Source organism: Grammomys surdaster, unplaced genomic scaffold, assembly GCF_004785775.1.
Source record: "Grammomys surdaster isolate TR1022 unplaced genomic scaffold, NIH_TR_1.0 64, whole genome shotgun sequence".
Taxonomy (NCBI): domain Eukaryota; kingdom Metazoa; phylum Chordata; class Mammalia; order Rodentia; family Muridae; genus Grammomys; species Grammomys surdaster.
In genome coordinates, this window is record NW_021604566.1 from 16,959,352 (window position 1) to 16,978,024 (window position 18,673).

At 36.0% G+C, this 18,673-nt stretch overlaps 1 protein-coding gene across 2 annotated transcripts in view; it reads left to right on the forward strand.

The window, feature by feature from the left end:
- Positions 1 to 18,673, forward strand: part of Sntg1 (syntrophin gamma 1) — a 303,666-nt gene that overhangs the window by 53,730 nt on the left and 231,263 nt on the right. Inside the window, exons 3-6 of one of the 2 annotated variants that reach the window (XM_028769474.1) lie at positions 4,661 to 4,717; positions 7,776 to 7,833; positions 8,843 to 8,886; positions 8,975 to 9,016. In XM_028769474.1, coding sequence (XP_028625307.1) covers positions 4,661 to 4,717; positions 7,776 to 7,833; positions 8,843 to 8,886; positions 8,975 to 9,016 — 201 coding nt within the window. The remainder of the gene's footprint in view (positions 1 to 4,660; positions 4,718 to 7,775; positions 7,834 to 8,842; positions 8,887 to 8,974; positions 9,017 to 18,673) is intronic. The other variant, XM_028769465.1, reaches the window with a different exon arrangement.

Sequence of the window (18,673 nt, forward strand, 5' to 3'; positions counted from 1 at the left end):
ACCTGTCCATTAGTGAGAGTGGGGTATTGCAGTTTACCACTATTATTGTGTGAGGTGCAATGTGTGTTTTAAGCTTTAGTAAAGTTTCTTTTATGAATGGTGTGACCTTGCATTTGTGGCAGAGATGTTCAGAATTGAGACTTACTCTTGGTGGATTTTTCCTTTGACGAATATGAAGTGTCCTTCCTCATCTCTCTTGATAAGTTTTGATTGAAAGTCTATTTTTTTGGATATTAGAATGCCAACTCCAGCTTGATTCTTCTGACCATTTGGTTGGAAGACATTTTTTTCAGCATTTTACTCTGAGGTAGTATTGGTCTTTATTATTGAAGTGTGTTTCTTGTATGCAGAAAAATGTTGGTTTCTGTTTGTGTGTCCAGTCTGTTAGTTTATGTCTTTTTATAGATGAGTTGAGTCCATTAATATTGAGAGATATTAAAGACAGATGATTGTTAGTTCCTGTTATGATTGTTTTTATAGATGGCATTATGTGCATGTGGTTTTCTCCTTTTGGCTTTGTTATGATATGCTTGATATCTTGTTTTTTTATTTAGTGTAGGTACCCTCCTTGTGTTGGTGTTTTCCTTCTAGAATCCTCTGTTGAGCTGGATTGATAGATTGATACTGTTTGAATTTGGTTTTATTCTGTAATATTTTGGTTTCTCCATCTATGCTGACTGAGAATTTTGCTGAGTACAATATCCTGGGCTAGCACTTGTGTTCTCTTAGAGTCTGCATGACCTCTGATCAGGCTCTTCTGGCTTTTAGTGTGTCTGTTGACAAGTCTGGTATAATCCTGATAGGTCTACCTTTATACATTGCTTGGCCATTTTCCGTTGTAGCTTTTAATATTCTTTCTTTGTTCTGTCCATTTAGTGTTTTGATTATTATGTGACAAGAGGATTTTTTTTCTATTCCCATTTATTTGGTGTTGTAGAGGCTTATTGTACATTTATGGCCATTTCTTACTTTAGGTTGAGGAAGTTTTCTTTGATGATTTTTTTGAAGATGTTTTCAGGTCCTTTGAGTTGGGAATCTTCTTTCTCTTCTATTCCATTTATTCTTAGATTTGGTTTTATTATTGTGTTCTCAATTTCTTAGATGTTTTGAATTTTATTTGACAGCTGTGTCAATATCTTCTACAGTATCTTCTACATCTGAGATTCTCTCTTCTATCTCTTGTATTCTGTTGGTAGTGCTTACATCTGTAATTTCTTTTTTTTTAAATTTTTTTACTGGATGTTTTATTTACATTTCATATGTTGTCCCCTTACCCCATCCCCCACCCACCCAGAAACCCCCTATCCCCTCACCCCTCCTCCTTCTTCTCTGTGGATGTAACCTCTATCTACCCCCCCAGTCCCACTTCCCCACCCTCAAAATTCCCACCCCCTGGGGTGTCCAGCCTTCATGAGGTCAAGGTTCTCTTCTTCCACCTATGCCCAGCAGGGCCCTCCACTCTTACATATTCAGCTGACGCCCTGGATCTCTCCCTAAGTGTTCCCAGGCTGGTGGTTTAGACCCTGGGAGCTGTGATTGGTTGGTATTGTTGCTCTCCTCATGGTGCCTCAAATCCTTTCAGCTCCTTCAGTCTTCACTCTAACTCCTCCAGTGAGAACCCCATTATCAGTTCAATGGCTAGTTGTGAGCATCTGCCTCTGAATAAGTCAGACTCTTGAAGACCTCTGAGGAGACATCCATATCAGGCTCTTATCAGCATGCACTTCCTGACTTCCACATCAGCATCTACCTTTGGTGACTGCACATGGGATGGATACTCAGGTGGAATGGTCTTCAGACGGCCCCTCCTTCAGTTTCTGACCCTCACTTTGTCTCCATATTTGCTCCCTTGAGTATTTTGTTGCTCCTTCTAAGAAGGACCGAATCACCCCCACTTGGTTTTTCTTCTTTATGAGCTTCATGTGGCCTGTGAGTTGCATCTTGCGCATTTCAAGGTTCTGGGCTAATATCCAATAATCAGTGAGTGAATACCATGTGTGTTCTTTTGTGATTGGCTTACCTCACTCAGGATGATAATTTCTAGTTCCATCCATTTACCTAGGAACCTCTCAAATTCATTGTTTTTAATAGCTGAGTAATACTCCATTGTGTAAATATACCACATTTTTTGAATCCATTCCTCAGTTGAAGGACATCTGGGTTCTTTCCAGCTCCTGGCTATTATAAATAAGGCTGCTATGAACATAGTTGAGCATATGTCCTTGTTATATGTTCGAGTATCTTCTCAGTATATGCCTAGGAGTGAGTGGTATAGCTGGATCCTCAGGTAATGCTATGTCCAGTTTTTCTGAGGAATCGCCAGACTGATTTCCAAAGTGGTTGCACCATCTTGTAGTCCCACCAACAATGGAGGAGTGTTCCTCTTTCTCCACACCCTCGCCAGCATCTACTATCACCTGAGTTTTTAATCTTAGCCATTCTGACTGGTGTGAGATGGAATCTCAGGGTTGTTTTGATCATCTATAATTTCTTAACTCTTTCATAGGTTTTCCATTTCCAGGTTTGCCTCCATTTGTGTTTTCTATATTTTTTTCTACTCCCACTTTCAGGTCTTGGACCTCTTTATTCTTTCACCTGTTTTATTATGTTTTGCTATACTTTTTAAGGGATTTATTTGTTTCCTCTTTAAGGGTTTCTACCTGTTTACCTGTGTTTTCCTGTATTTCTTTCAGTGAGTTATTTATATCTGCCTTAAAGGACTCTATTATCTTCATGAGATAAGATTTTAGGTCAGCTTCCTGATTTTCAGATGTGTTGGTGTATTCAGGGCTTTCTGTGGTGGGAGAACTGGTTTCTGATGATGTCCACATATATTGACTTCTATTGTTTATAGTCTTGTGCTTACATCTTGCCATCTGGTTATCCCTGGTGTTTGCTGTTCTGGGTGACTCTGTTTTATTTGTCCTTGCCTCTTTTGTCCCTGGGTTGCTTCAAGTTTCTTGGTAGGCCTGTAGCAGACCTCCTATGGGGCCTTCCTCCTGTGGGTTCTTCAGAGGGGCAGAGAAGCTACTGATCTGTTGCCCTGGCTGAAGCAGATCTCCTGGGAGGCCTTCAGATTGTTGGGTTTTCAGAGGAGCAGTCAAGCTGTTGTCCTGTGTGAAACTGTTCTCCAGGGGGACCTACAGACTGTAGTTTCTGCTTTCCTGTGTGCAGGTAAACTCCAGGGAGGCTTTTAGGCTGTGGTGTTAGTTGCTCTGAGTGCAGCTGGTCTCCTGGAATACCTCATGCTATGGTGTGTTGTGAGGGAAGGGGGAGACACGAAGCAGACTAGCTAGCAGTCTGCCCAGCAGAAAGTGCGGGCTGGAAGTCCAGGACTAGTTTCTAAAGAATAATCTTAATCTTTATAGTTGATTATAGTCTATACTTCATAATATCCTTAAAATTTTAAATCCATAGCTTTAGAATTTTTGTAATTAGGATATATGATGCCACTTTGTTTTCGGCAGGATATGGAGTTTTCGAGGTCTTATTTCTGTTTTGATAAAACTTTTTTGACCTTTGTAAGGAATAGAAGGATTTCAAGCTCACTCCAGTGTTATATACACATTTATATGTATGTATGTATGTATGTATGTATGTATGTACATATATATATATACATATATATATATATATACCTGATATATATATTTCTGATATATATATATATTTATAAAATTATATATATGTATACAAGTCTCTCTGTCTGTGTGTGTGTCTATATGTGTGTGGGGGGTATGTGTGTGTGCAAGAGCACTAGAATAACTTTTCTGTTGCAAAAATAAAGAAATCAACATCATGCTGGTTTCTTAGAACTAAGGCTGTAACTAAACACACTTTCAACTGAGTTCTGGGTGTTCTCTGGTTTGTGCTCTGATCAAAAGAAGTGGAGATGGACAGAAGGACAGAAGGACAGGGCTAACTTGGAATATTAATATGTATAATGTATCCATCCAAGAAGAGATTTCTCTTTTCGTGTTTTCTACCTGTAGCCTAAAATAGCCAAATTAAATTAACCATTTAGAGTACAGATAATTTACTTGCCCTGTCTCTCCTAACTCTGAACTTTCTCAATAGTAACTGTACAGACACACAGACACAATCTAGAAGGAGCAGCTGGATCTTGGAGAGAGAGAAAGAGAGAGAGAGAGAGAGAGAGAGGGAGAGAGAAGAGTACATATGTGCATGTGTGTGTGTGTGTATATGTGTGTGTGTGTGTGTGTGTGTGTAGCGTGTTGGTATGTGTGTATGTGCTGATGTTTTAAAAAGTATTAGCTCTGGAATCACAAACCTATAACTTTGTGGTACAGATTGTGGTATAGACAAGACCTCAGCTGAGGAGGCTTACCATTGGCAGTGAGATATACCTAAGAATGTGCAACAAGAAAATGAGAGTATGACATTCCAAAATTGTTCTAAAAATATCATTGAACAATTTTAATTGTTTAGAAATTATGAATTTAACAGCATTTATTTTTTCAAGCAAATTACAGACATGTGATTTAAAATTGTAAAAATTTCTACGAATTGCAATAGTTGATGTCTCCTTTGTTGTCAAACATTTTTCTCTAAAATGTAAACAGCAATGTCAAAAACTGTAAGAAAAAAGTGTCATTAGTGTGAAGAAACACTCAGCACTCTTAAATCTCTTGTCTTTCAGGAAAGAACAGTGACCATCAGAAGACAGACAGTCGGAGGATTCGGATTAAGCATAAAGGTAGTCACCCTTCTAGTTTGTCTTTTCAAAGGCTGCCCTATAAAGGCTAATTTTCTTATATACTTTCATGTTGCTGACTCACGACCAAAATAGAATGGCTCTGTGATGTGTAGAGTGGTTGTAATGTGGGATATTCTTATGGAACCAGATATCCATTATTTTCTGATTTAGACATCACAGGAAAGGACTGGGGACCATAACTAGTGTTAAGTTCTCTCTCTCTCTCTCTCTCTCTCTCTCTCTCTCTCTCTCTCTCTCTCTCTCTCTCTCCCTCTCTCCCTCCCTTTCTTCCTTCCCTCCCTTCATTCTTTATTTCCTCCTTCCTTCCTTCCTTCCTTCCTTCCTTCCTTCCTTCCTTCCTTCATTCTTTCCTTCTTACCTCCCTCCCTCACTTCCTCTTTTTCTTCTTCCTTCTTCCCTCCCTCACTTTCTTCTCCCTTTCTTCCTTTCCTACCTCCCTCCCTCCCTCACTCCCTCCTTCCCTCCCTCCTTCCTTCCTTCCTTCTTTTTTTTTTAAAGGATTATTTATTTTATGTATGTGAGTACACTGTGCCTATTTTCAGACATACCAGAAAAGGACATTGGATCCCATCATAGATGATTGTGAGTCACCATGTGCTCACTGGGTCCTATAGAGGAGCAATCAGTGCTCTTAATTGCTGAGATGTTTTTCCAGCCCTTGGCAGTTTTCTTTATGTGGCTTCCCATAAAGATGAAATATGCTGGTGGCAAGCAGCTTTTCCTTCTTCTCCATAATAGAAGATTGGTGGATAGAGTCCAGCAAGTCTCATATGGACAGTAACTGGAAACGTGGGAAGCATACATCTATCATATTTATCTTTTTGCTTGATTTTCACTTTGTTAAAAAGATTCCTAAGTTTCATTTATCTATTCCAAGATTGATTATGATACTTAAGAGCTCTTTAATCTGTGTAGTGTTGAATGATAAAGATGTATCACAAATGTAGTTATCATCATTAAAATGATTGATAAAATTGAGAGAATTTGATTGTATGTGAATACTTAAGACTTAACCAAACAACTTTAATTCTTTTATGAACCTGACTTTCTGAACACCTAAATGAAGGCTGTTAACTATAATTCTTCAGTTTTTATTTACTTACTGAATATGTCATCTTTGGTACATATTTAAAGATATTTTACCCAATTCCTGTTATCTATGTCAGGAATAGGGTATTTTAAAGTTGTGACTATCACCTCTTGTCAATTTTGTCAAAATGACTTAAGACAACGACAATGTATAGTGATAGGTATTTCAAGGTTCAAAATATGAGTGTTGAAATATACTTGATATGTACTTGCCATCATCTCAGGCAATGAAGAGATACAGAATAAATTATAGGATATGCAAATCAAGCTATGAAAACATATTTTTTCTCAAACAATCCCTTGTTGTTTGCTTCAGTTATAATCAATGTTGGCACATACTGGAGGCATAGTGAGACCCGCTAAAAGGAATCTAATGACTTAACTAATGATAGCAGAAAGCTGCTGTGGTTTCCACTCTACACTGTGTATAAACATTATTGATTAGGCCTTCCTGCCATAGTCTCCAGTGTGCAAATGACTCTTAGGTCTTCTAGCTGTGGGCGCCACTCTTCAGTGTTTGGTTGAATCTCAGACCTTGCTGTTGTGGTTCCACTGTGCATTCTATGTGCAGATATCTCCTCAGATCACCATTTTGCAGTCCATGTTTGAAATTCAATAGGAAACAATGCCACTAACAAGCTATTGTCAGATTTTTTCCTAATATTTTATTTACCAATGCACCTTAGACAGGATTGAAACTTTAAATACATGTTAAATTGTGAGTCCTGAATTAGGACCATGACAGTTTATAACACTGCCTCTTTTTGCATCTGATGAAGGCTGGAATAAATGGAACTAGAGCTCATTAGTAAGAAAAATTAAGTTTAAAAACTCAGTTGATTAGTGGTTTTGACAATCAACTTAGATAACATTATAGTTTTATTGTTTTATTTTTACTTCCTCAATAATAAAAAGAAAATGAATAGAAATTTAAAAAATAAAATTGAATATTAATGATTTTTAAAAGTGATTTTCTGTATCATATCTAATTCTATTCAGTGTTGCACACATGTCTCATGGGTGAACGTATCTTAAAATCCTGTATTTATGCTGACGGGCAGCTTAGGGAGTTATTTACTCTAGACCTAGAGCAGCAGCAGCGCCTTTAAAGGGCTCTTTCAACCCCTGTGCTGAGCACGTGCACGTCTTCTCTACACAACACCTCATTTGTTCATGTGTACACTTGACTTTTAGCTTCCACATTCAAACTTCTTATACTGTAATGGCAAGACAGGCTTTTTCTAGCAGTTACTCTAAGAATGCTTTTTTACTTTATTTTATCAAAACTTTGATTCTTTATTCTACTTTTTTCCATTTACATTTGAGCCAGTAACCAAGTGCTGTTGTAGAGTTCTTGGTTTTGTGTTTTGTGCTGACAATTGGTTAATCTATGCTTTCACACACGGGAGTCTAATACTAATTAGGATATACAGATGGTTCTGTTCCCATCATGCTTAGAATTTATTTATCCATTTGTGCTGGTAGAGTCTGTCTGACTACTTAACATTCAGAATGTATGCCTGAAAGAGTGCCTGTTTGGCAGAAGAGAATAAATTAGTCAGAGAATTGGTATGTACAAATATCTGATGCTTAGAATCCTGAGTAACAACAGTCAAGATGTCTTGCATTCCTACAATGGACTTTGAAGAGAATGCCACTACTGATGTTATCAATCTTATTTGAAAAATAAAAATTTTATAGTCAATTTTCATTTATTAGTCAATGTCAGCGTAGTACGTGAACTTCATGGAAATGCTACCTACTTAAAAGAAATTCTACAAATTTATTTAAATTCTCTCTGATGTTCACTAGATGCACTATTTATAACTTGCTGTTTGGTTTTATATTTTATTTTATTTTATTTTATTTTATTTTATTTTATTTTATTTTGGCTAAAAGTTGAAATTTGAAGGGCTTAAATACATGATACATGACTGTCTCTTTCTAGGGTGGTGCAGAACATAACATTCCAGTTGTCATTTCCAAAATCTCCAAGGAGCAAAGAGGTAATGTACTTCTTCCCTGTAGTGGCAAGTCCTCTATAAGACTTGTCCAGAGACAATTCAGTGATTGTTATGTGAATGGCTTCCCTGGATCCCCAGCCTCAGGCATGGAGAGGCTAAATCTGATTCTCCAGATCTCCTGGATTCCCCTACAGGACAGAAAGGAAAAAATGGTGTACTCTAACAGTCCAAATAACCATAGATGAACTGAGAAGTACACAACTTCAGAACTGTTCATTAAAGACACAAAAATCAACTCACATTTCATGGAGCAATCTAGATAATCATTTTCTCAATTTTAGTCACTTCCCATGAGAGTTCATTTAAATACAAGATGAATATACAAATCAAGTTTTTACTGATAATCTGGAAAACAACATATTTCCCAATAACTTTTAAACTGACAGATTGAAAGACTATATCCCAGGTATTTGCACAGAGATATTATAAATGTACACAGAAAATTAAGAAGAGTGATCATTTTTCAATAAATGTGCATACATACATACATGCATACGTACACACATATGTTCACACACAAATATCCATATATATATATATATATATATATATATATATATATATATATGTCTTTGAGAATTGTCTACAACATGTTTTGATCATAGTCATATTCCTTCCTCCTCCATTCTTCTCAGAAAGTATCTTTTGAGAAGTTGATCATACTCCAATGGAAAACCACACATCCAAGAATATTTGAGCAGCACAGATTGTCCCTGTTTAAAAAGAAAAGTCACAAAGTAGAGAGGGCACTGACCATGTTTTAATGACTATAAAGTCAGAACTGCTAGGACCAAATGGAAATGTCTGCCTATTTAAGTAACTGAAAAGAACTAAATCATATTAAATTGAGTTTTTATTCTTTGTAGATCTTATAAAATGCTAACCATCTAAAAAATCCATAGTTTGTTTACAATTTTACCATTAATTTAGAAAGAAATAGCTTTATTTATTTGAGAAATACCTAGGTGTGTTCAATTGTTCTCATTCGCAGCGGAGCTGTCGGGACTGCTTTTCATTGGGGATGCAATTCTACAGGTATGCATTTCATTATCATCTATGTGGATACAAAGAAAAGCCAGTTTACAATGCACTACGTGGAACTGAGTACTGACTTTCATTTCAGATAAATGGAATTAATGTGAGGAAATGCAGACATGAGGAAGTGGTGAGTTTACTTTTTTCTAATGCTATCATTTCTCAACTTCAAGTACAGGTTTAATGAATTGTTAAAACCACAATCTTGTTAACTATGAAGGTATAAAATTACATAGCATCATACTGATTTGTCAGAGGCCTTACAATCTATTTTGGTTCTTAGAAATATAATTATAAGTACTGTCACAATGAAATGTATTTCAAGGTGAACTATTTAAAGTTTCTGAATGCTTGAAAGTTTATTACAAAAGAATTGATTTCTGTAAATTTTTAATAGCATTAGGAGCAAATAGAAATGCATTTCTCTGTCTGTCTGTCTGTCTCATCTCTGTCTCTATTTCTGTCTCTCTTACTCTGTCTCTCTGTCTCATCTCTCTGTCTCGTCTCTCTCTGTCTCTCTGTCTCTCTGTCTCTCTCTCTCTCTCTCTCTCTCTCTCTCTGTGTGTGTGTGTGTGTGTGTGTGTGTGTGTGTACAGGGGGATGTGAAGGAGAATGAAGTGACAGAGAAAGAAGAAATTACCAAAAATTTCACTGTGGCATTTTCTTGAATGTTTTTAGATATGCAGACCAGATATAAACATTCTAAGTCAGACAGCTGGGACTTAGAAGTTGAGTTTTAGCAACCATTATAAGGAACTAAACTGTAAATGTATTCTAGTCCATACTTTAATGGAAAGGTTAAAGAGGATCTATTGCAGATAATGAAATGGCCTTACAAAACTGAATGGGTGTTAAACACTTTGGAAAATATTGGTAAAATTGACTAAACATCATGAAGAAGTCGCTGAATTGTGTATTAGCTCCCACTGGAAGAGATAAAGAAAAGCTAAATTTAAGTTATACTCAAAGATCAAAAGGAAGTTATTTTGATGTATTTATACATTTAAAATCTCAGAAAGGAAGCTGCTAGTGTCTGTGTAAAATTTCCTTTTCACACGTAGTGCTGTTTGCAAAGAGCAGTGCATCATGGTCTGCCGGTGTTTGCCAATGACTTTGTAGTTAGAAAAGCATATTCAGGTTATTCTCTTGGTACTCTGTGTTGAAAATTCTGTACAATCCTTGAACTTCCTATGAAACTGTGCAGAGCAAGGCTATATATCAGGGGACAGTTTGCAGCAGATGAGGAACCAGTACAATTCCTGTTCTGCAGATATCAACCACATAACCAAGGGAACTTTATTTTTAGTCTTGCAACTCATTATCCAAAAAGAAAAAGATAAAGTGTGTTCTCTTTTCAAACCACATGCTGTTAGTTGAAATCACACTTGCGGTTTGTTTTTCAAAGGCAGACAGTCTGCTTAAGCCAACTGTGCTAGAGCTATGATTAAACAGATAAGCATAGCATGAAAGATTAATACTAATAGCCTAATGTAGGATGATATATATTCTGATCCTATGGAACGCTATTAAACATTACACATAGTTATTAACAAAGACATAGAGAAGTTTAATTTTATTGGCTTTGAAATATATGTACCATTTTTTTTGGAGGTGGTGGTTTTGTTGTTGTTTTTTGTTGTTGCTGTTTGCTTTTGTTTTTAGAGACAGTCTCTCTGCATAGTCCTGGCTATCTCAAAACTCATCTTGTAGACCAGGATGTTCTTGAACCCACAGAGATTTACCTGCTTCTGCCTCCTGAATGCAGGAGGTGTACAATTAAAGGTGTACATCATAACATCTATCTGTAGTAATGCTTTTATTTAATTCTAATCTTTACCTTTCAAAGGCAATTAGATATTTTTCTTTTGTTTTAATGCCTTTGTGATTGCATACTACCTCAGAGGAATTGAGGTTTTAAATGTATGTTGAAGAACAAAAGTATATGGGCCAAGTGATATAAGTAATTATGGATTATTATACTCATATAAATACTCTTTCCTGGAGTTACAGTTTCTAAAATAAATAAATTAAACTGGTATGACAACATAGGATTTCTTCTGTTAGTCTCTGGTACCATTAGAAATCAGCCCCTCTTGAAATTCTGTAGAGGATTTGCTGGCAGACCTCTTTCTGTGTTTGACTTGCAGGTTAGATGCTATCCAAAGGGATCCTAGACTGTTAACTGGGATCACTCAGTAGAGATTTTTTAGCTAACTACCGTAAATGAGCTCATGGAAGCATCTCTGTTTTCCTCTGATACTAGATTGGGCTTAAATAAGTCACCAAAAATCTTAGAATTAGTGTGCGGTACCAATTTGGGGAGTGTGAGGTGATATGTACACTGGGAACTAAATTCCAAAAGCAGATGTGTACAGGTAATGGCTAAACTGCTTGGTGCTGATGCAGACTCAGCTGAGTGAATTTACTATGTCTGTGTCTCTGTCATTCATCAGCAAGAATGAACTGTTGATTATTGCCATGAGACCCAAATGATATAACATGTGATTCTTCTAATCCACATCAGCACAGAGAAAACAATATTTTCCACATCTTGGCTCTACACACAAATGCACAGACACACATGTATGATGTATGTATGTATGTATGTATGTATGTATGTATACATGCATGCATGCTTATGTATACTATTTCAATCGATTCAGGTCAGAAATCAATGTGAACTTTCACAGCCTTTTGAGGAATGAGAATCTCTTTTTCATCTTATCAGAACTTCCTTTTTGTATCTGGTATCTCACTTTCTTCCTGTTTCCAGGGATTCACCTTTCTAGGGCCTCAAGGGAATGAAGAAAAGACAAACATACACAAACAGAAAATCTGGGGTTGGGGGGACCAGGCTCTCTGATGGAGAAACTGCAGAACCCTGGAAGTGGAGTTTATAGTTCCACAGCTGAGCAAGGAGTCAAGTTTAGTCAAATTTAGTTTTGAAGGTGCAGTTTTCAGTCTGTAAACATCGTGGGGAATAAAGCTATGGTAGGCATTTTCTGCATACACTGTCAAGATTCACATTCAGAGCAGAGAAAGCCTTTCAATCCGTTTGAGCCTAATCTGGGGAGGCCTTGCTGAGGCTGAGGACATGTGGCCCTTGCTATGTCTGGTCACATGTCAACAGCACACTCATGACCTCACATGACTTTTCACTTTTATGTTTTGCCCCATACTACAGCTTTCTTTCTTTCTTTCTACCTACCTTTCTTTCTTTCTTTCTTTCTTTCTTTCTTTCTTTCTTTCTTTCTTTCCTTCCTTCCTTCCTTCCTTCCTTCCTTCCTTCCTTCCTTCCTTCCTTCCTTTTCTTCCTTTCTTCCTTTCTTTTCTTCCTTCCTTTCCTTCCTTCCTTCCTTTCTTTCTTTCTTTCTTTCTTTCTTTCTTTCTTTCTTTCTTTCTTTCTTTCTTTCTTTCTTTTTTTCAAAGAGGGTTGTATTGATTGTCTTTGCTATGCTAAAATTTATACAGCTGATCCAGGAATGGTGGCACACATATTTAATTCAAACAAAGGAAAACTAAAATTAGTCTGCCTACCTGATAGTGAACTCTAGCCACATCAAACTCATGAGCACCTTTACACCCAGCTTTGCAAATACATCTTTTCTTAAGATCACAGAGCAGAACTCCATTGCAAGGTACTGTGTGAATAATAATACTGTCACGGAGCCCTTTGTGATTCTATTCTGAGAACAATTCCATGTGACTCAAGCCTGATGTATACATGAGCCCTTTGTGATTCTATTCTGAGAATAGAATAACTCTATGCGACTCAAGCCTGATACATGAGCATTTTTTTCTAGTTTTGTTTTGATTTGTAGAATTTGATAGTTAAGAAAGCATGGAAAACATTGGAGAAAAGAATTATGAAGAAGATATGAAAATAGTGTTGATTTACAGTAATTATAATGTAAGAATGGGGTACTATTTATATCTATTAATTATGAATAGGAATACACCCAAAATACCCAATAATTACCAAATATGCACTAGGAATCAATATCAGAAAAAGGCAGGTTGATTACAAGGGTTCAAATTTTGTTTTATTTATTTTCTGTTTAATTTTTGTTTAGTTTGTATGTATATGGGTGTTTTGCCTGCATGCATTTCTCTTCTCTGTACCACTCTGTGCCTGATGATGGTAGGAGCCAAAAAGGGTGCCAGAACTGAATTTATTTATAGGTGTGAGCTGCCATGTTGTAACTGGGAATCAAAGGTGGTCATTTGGAAGAGTAATCCGTGCTTAAAAACTAAGCTATCTATCTGTCTCCAAAAATACTGATTTTAAAAGAGAACATAGTAATATAGCTAAGTCTTCCATACAGTAAGACTTTTAAAGTAGTAAATAATCATTATGCTGAGCCAAATGAATAGGTAAATAATTTTTTCCAGAAGTTTAATTCTGAGTAAACATTTATGCATTAAAGTTTATGAATCTCAGGAAAATGTGTGCCTTCTCTTCTTTCTACATGATTCTTACAATGAGAAATTATTCTATAATTTGAAACTCAAGTAATTTTATATTAATTTAAAATTTGTGATATTTGATAAAATTCTAAAAAAAAAAATTCATAATTCTTATGAAAGCCTAATGAGAAACTAAAATTTTATCATTTAAAATAACACATTTTTATAGAGAAAACAAATATTTTAAAAACTAATACAAAATGCTAACTACTAACCTTTTAGCTGTCTTAGTATATGCTTTATCTAATTTAAAGTTTTGAGTGGAGATAAAGACAATGTGTTTTTCTAGTTGATATTAATTAGAAAATAGTATTTCAGCATTTATACCAAACACTAGAGAATGGAGTGCTTCTCTATGAGTTGACAACTGCAGGGAGTGCAGCAGGGAGTGCATACCTTACCCCATGTAAGGTATGATGTGAACAGACAGGTCACTTTAGACAACAACAGGTGACGGGCAATCTTCCAGCATCATGCTTTAACTGCTAATATTGTTCAAAATTTACAAAATAATTTTTAGCAGCTAATGATTAATAGTCTCTTGAGAATTTGAGCCACAGTGATCACTTTCGTTTGAATTACATCCTGCCAAGGAAAGTCATATGTGAAATTATTTAATAGTTATTTAATAATTATTTAATATTATTTAATTATTTATTATTAATTAATTATTTAATTTCAAATAGTTTGTGAAATGTTACTTGCCAAGACTAAAAGGTCAGAACTGACGCCACTGCAGTCTAAATTTTCAAAAAAAAAACTTTTTGAAATATACAAGGGTTTTTCCAGTATTTTTCTTTTTAACATAGACTTAATTGGTGCCTGTAGGTGTTTCCTTCTTTGAATTTGTGCTTTGTCACCAATTATGTTGGGAATTCTCAGGTAACATGTTAATAGCTGAATCTTCTTTTGGCTGCTGATTTTCATCAAATTCTTATTTGTTGTTTTATTTATTGATTTTTTTTAGCAAAAATGAACAATAAAACAAATGCAAATTCTCAAAATTTTGACTTCTTTATTATTGGGGTAAATCTAAGCCTGACAAACTACCATGTGGATGGGAAGTGCCAATTTCTTGCATTACAATAATTTATTCTGTGATAATTTTATATATACCCACATTTTGTTTTTTTCTTCTGATACTGCCATTGAAGCCTTCCCTCTTCTCTTTTTCCTGACAAGTCATCGCCCACATGGTTGTAGTTTGCTTCTATGTTAGTGTGAATACCCCTCCCCCCCACACACACACCAAATTGAGAAGGAAAGGTTTTATTTGGCAACACTTACAAGTGGGAATTCAGGGCAGGGATTCAAGGCCAAACTCAAGCAGAGACCATGGAAAAACACTGCTTTCTGGCTTATTTCCTGCAGTTTATCCCTCTTAATTTCTTATACAAACAAGAACCACCCACCCACAACTAGCTGAGTCTTCACCATCAATCATGAATCAAGAAAATGTCCCTACCAACATGCTCCAGGACAGTCTGATGAAGGCAACTTTTTGATTGATTTTTTTTTTAATCTTCTTGGATAACTCTGTTTTGTGTGTAGTTGACAAAACAAATGATAATGTATGTTAAAATATTTTGGTATTGTTCTATTTTTACTTTGTCTACTACTAAGTTTAACCAGAGCTACCAGTGCAGATAAGAGTTGAAAGCTATCCACTAGAGTATGAGTAACTCACCAAGTGGCTACATCAATGGAGACAATGACTTATCCTCATTGACCAGTTGGAGCTCCTGCCTGAATGGGTACCCATGAGCCATTCCCTCACCTATGATGGAGTGTTTCCTATCATAGTCTTATGCAGGGCCTACACAGAATACCACAGATATTGAGGGTTAAGTGCCTCATCCCATAAGACAGGGGTTCAAACCCATCCTCACGATTATTCGGCTTTTATATCCATTCCACACCCTCTTTTGCAATGTTCATTTAGCGTTAGAGAAAGTGATATAGATATCTGCTTATTGGTGAGCATTAACAACTCACTTGTTCTTAGCTTCTTAATTAGCTAGTTTGATGTTAACTGGCATGCATTGCAATGAGACACTTCTTCAATCTGTAATTGTAAACATAAGCATTTAAGAGACATGCTGACAGTATGCCCATTTAGCAGAATAAATTTCTACCTGGATTCACTCCTAGTGCCTATAACTCCTTTCAACGGTCTCTGACCAAGTACACAATAATTGGCATTAACTCCAAAGCAGGGCTTTGATACAACAAAAATCAAGTGGTTACTTCTGTGACAGTAGTGGCATTACTGAGCCAGGAAGCACCTCTTGCTTGGCAAGTTAGTATCATAGCATGAAAATTCAAAATTCAGAAAGTAATTGCTGACTTTTTTGCCCCAGCTGTCTGTAAGCCAGTTTTAGTACTATGAAGTCTAGCCAGCTTCCAGAGAGGAAGGCTTACAGCTCAGTTCCAAAACGATTTCTTTGAATTCTGAAGCCAAAATTTATAGTGTTTTAAGCAACAGATTCTTACCACACAGTTCTATATGGTCACAAACAAGAATGGCCATAACCTAAGTAGGTTTCTTTTTAGGGAGTGGCTATTGGGCCTTCTTAAGTACTTCTTCAGAGGTGTCTCATACTTTGCACTAGAATTTTATTAATAACCATAGTTTACAGGACCAGCATTATCTGCTCAGGATATATGCTAATTCTGTTTAAAGTCATTTTTAAATGACTTATAGAGTAGTAGATTTTTTATATGATTTGTTTATATACCCTTAGCTTTGTTACTCATCCTTACTTTGAACTCTGACTTCTCTTCTAACCTTCAAACCCATTCTTGTTTAAAATTTGCCATCCCAACTTCATATGGTCTTCTACCCTACTCTCCTTAAACCCTCTGTCGACCCTCCTGCCATGGCATGTTTTTTTTTTGTTTCTAGGTCTCTACAGACATAATAATTTAAATAAACAATCTGAAGATTTAAATCCTTGATCAACTTTTAAGAAACTTTATGCCATATTTGAATTTCCAGACCTAGGTTACTTCACTCAATATAATTTTTCTAGCTCCATATATTTTCTTGAAGTATTTATATTTTTTGGTTTTTTAAAAACTTAAACATATTATACATATGCCATATTTTTAATATTTAATCATCTGTTCATGGATATCTAGGCTGACATCAATTCTTTTCTACCATGAAAAGAGCAGCAATGCACATGCATTTGCCAGTGACTCTCTAGAAATATGTAGAGTCATTTGTGCATAGGCTCTGGAATGGCATAGCCATGTTATATGGTAGCTCTATTTCTAGCCCTCTGTGGAAACTTCACATTGTTTTCTCAATAGCTGTATTGTTTACATTCATACACATATAAAAGTTACACATATATATTCACCAATGGTACTAAATTCACCACAGTAAATCATGATTTTAAGGAGGAAGTGTCTCTGTACTAAGATGATAATGCTTCAGATGAAAAGTATAGTATAGTATAAGCATGAAAGCTATAACACTGAACATTGTTGATCATGCCTAACCTTAGAATTTTTTTCTTTTTCTCTCCTCCTCCTCCTTTGACTTCTTCATCTTTGTTTTCTTCTACTTTTCCTTTTACAAATCCACAACCTTTGTGAACCAACGTTTGAATGTTTAGAGCTGAGAGTTGGTAGAACCAAAACAAAATTGAAAGGTCATGCTTTAGGGAAAATACGTTTAAGACATCAGCATTCTACAAACAATGCATTTTTATCTATAAATAGTGCCTTTCGGACCTCCTTGGTTGCTCCTGTGCAGTGCACTGAAATACTTGGTGTGGTACAGATTCAGCAACAATGTCAAAACAGGCAGCAGTATGGACCAAAGACATCAGAAGGCACTGGAGAGAAGTAATAAGTACTTAAAGTTGTCCAGAAACACTGAAGATCAAGGGCATATCTTTTCTCACTTTAATTAGTTCTTTGAGAGTTCATGTAGTATATTTTCATCATATCGACATCCACCCCAACTACTCCAAGATTCAATACTCTTCTATCCACAATACTTCATGTTCACTTCTTTTGTTTTTGAAAATTCAAGTAAAATTTTATTGCCCATATAAGTTTAGCAGTATGAGGGCATATGCGGCCTTCCATGGGAAGATGTTATATCCACCAAGGGACACACTCTCAAAGAAAACTGACTTTCCTTCCCCAACATGCTATTGGCAATAGCTCTATGGGGTTTCATGCCTACCTCCTACCTCCATGCTGGGACTATCTCTGTCTTGAGTTTGTACAAGTCTTGTCTTAGTTCTTACAACCACTCTGAGTTTGTATGTGCAGTTGCCCTGTTGTGTCCAGCAAACACTTTCCCTAGTTATATAAACATCTATATATTACAGTATTTCCACATTCCTTCTACAGTGACCCCTAAGCTTTCAGATGAGAAAGTGTAATATCTATTTAGTAAAGAACATTCCACTGTCTCTAATTCTCTACATTTTGACCAGTTGTGGGTCTATATGTTAATCAAGAGTTGAACATCTATGAATGAATGAAGATAGAGATAAACAGAAAGAGAAAGTAGCAGTTTTATCTGGTCTTAATAGAAAGGACTTTTAGAGTAGGAGTCCCAGATGGACTTTGGCTGGGTTATCCATGTTCACCTACTTAATCCTGTTTAGATAATCATGCCTGTGCCTTCCTGCAATTTCTTTTCTCAATGCCTTTTTAGATCAAAAAGCTGCCATCTCAGAGTTCTTGCTTTTGATTTCCCATCCACCTATATCCCTATGTCCTTTTAACTCCTCTTCATGAAGTTTGATTGACAGCTTCCACATTAAACTTCCTGTAACTCCAGCATCAGAGAATCCAATGGCTATAGATTCTGAAGAAACCTTTATTCAAATGCAAAATTCGCATACTTTCTCAAAGATACATTTATATATACACAATTTAAAATATAAAAATAAATTCTTTTTAAAATGAAAATTTAATCAGATCATTATGCTTTTCTTTCTCAGATGTAACTCATGAGCAGAAAAAAGAAGACAAAAAACCAAAACCAAAACCAAAACCAAAACCAAAACCAAAACATGAATCCTTAGGACTATAAGAACTTCACCATTGACCTTAGCTAAAGCAACCTTTTGGAACTCCCATCTAACCTTAGGCTCTTCTGAAAATTTTGCTCTAAGATTTCTGGAATTGTAGAATCTGAAATCATTCTAAAGCATTGAAGATAATTTAGAAAGAATTCTGACCACAGTTTTCAAAATCAAAGATATAGGGGAAAATGGAAAGCAAAACCCTCTCGATGTGTTAAAAATCCATGTATCAGTGGTCATCCATATAAAGATTGGAATGCTAATAG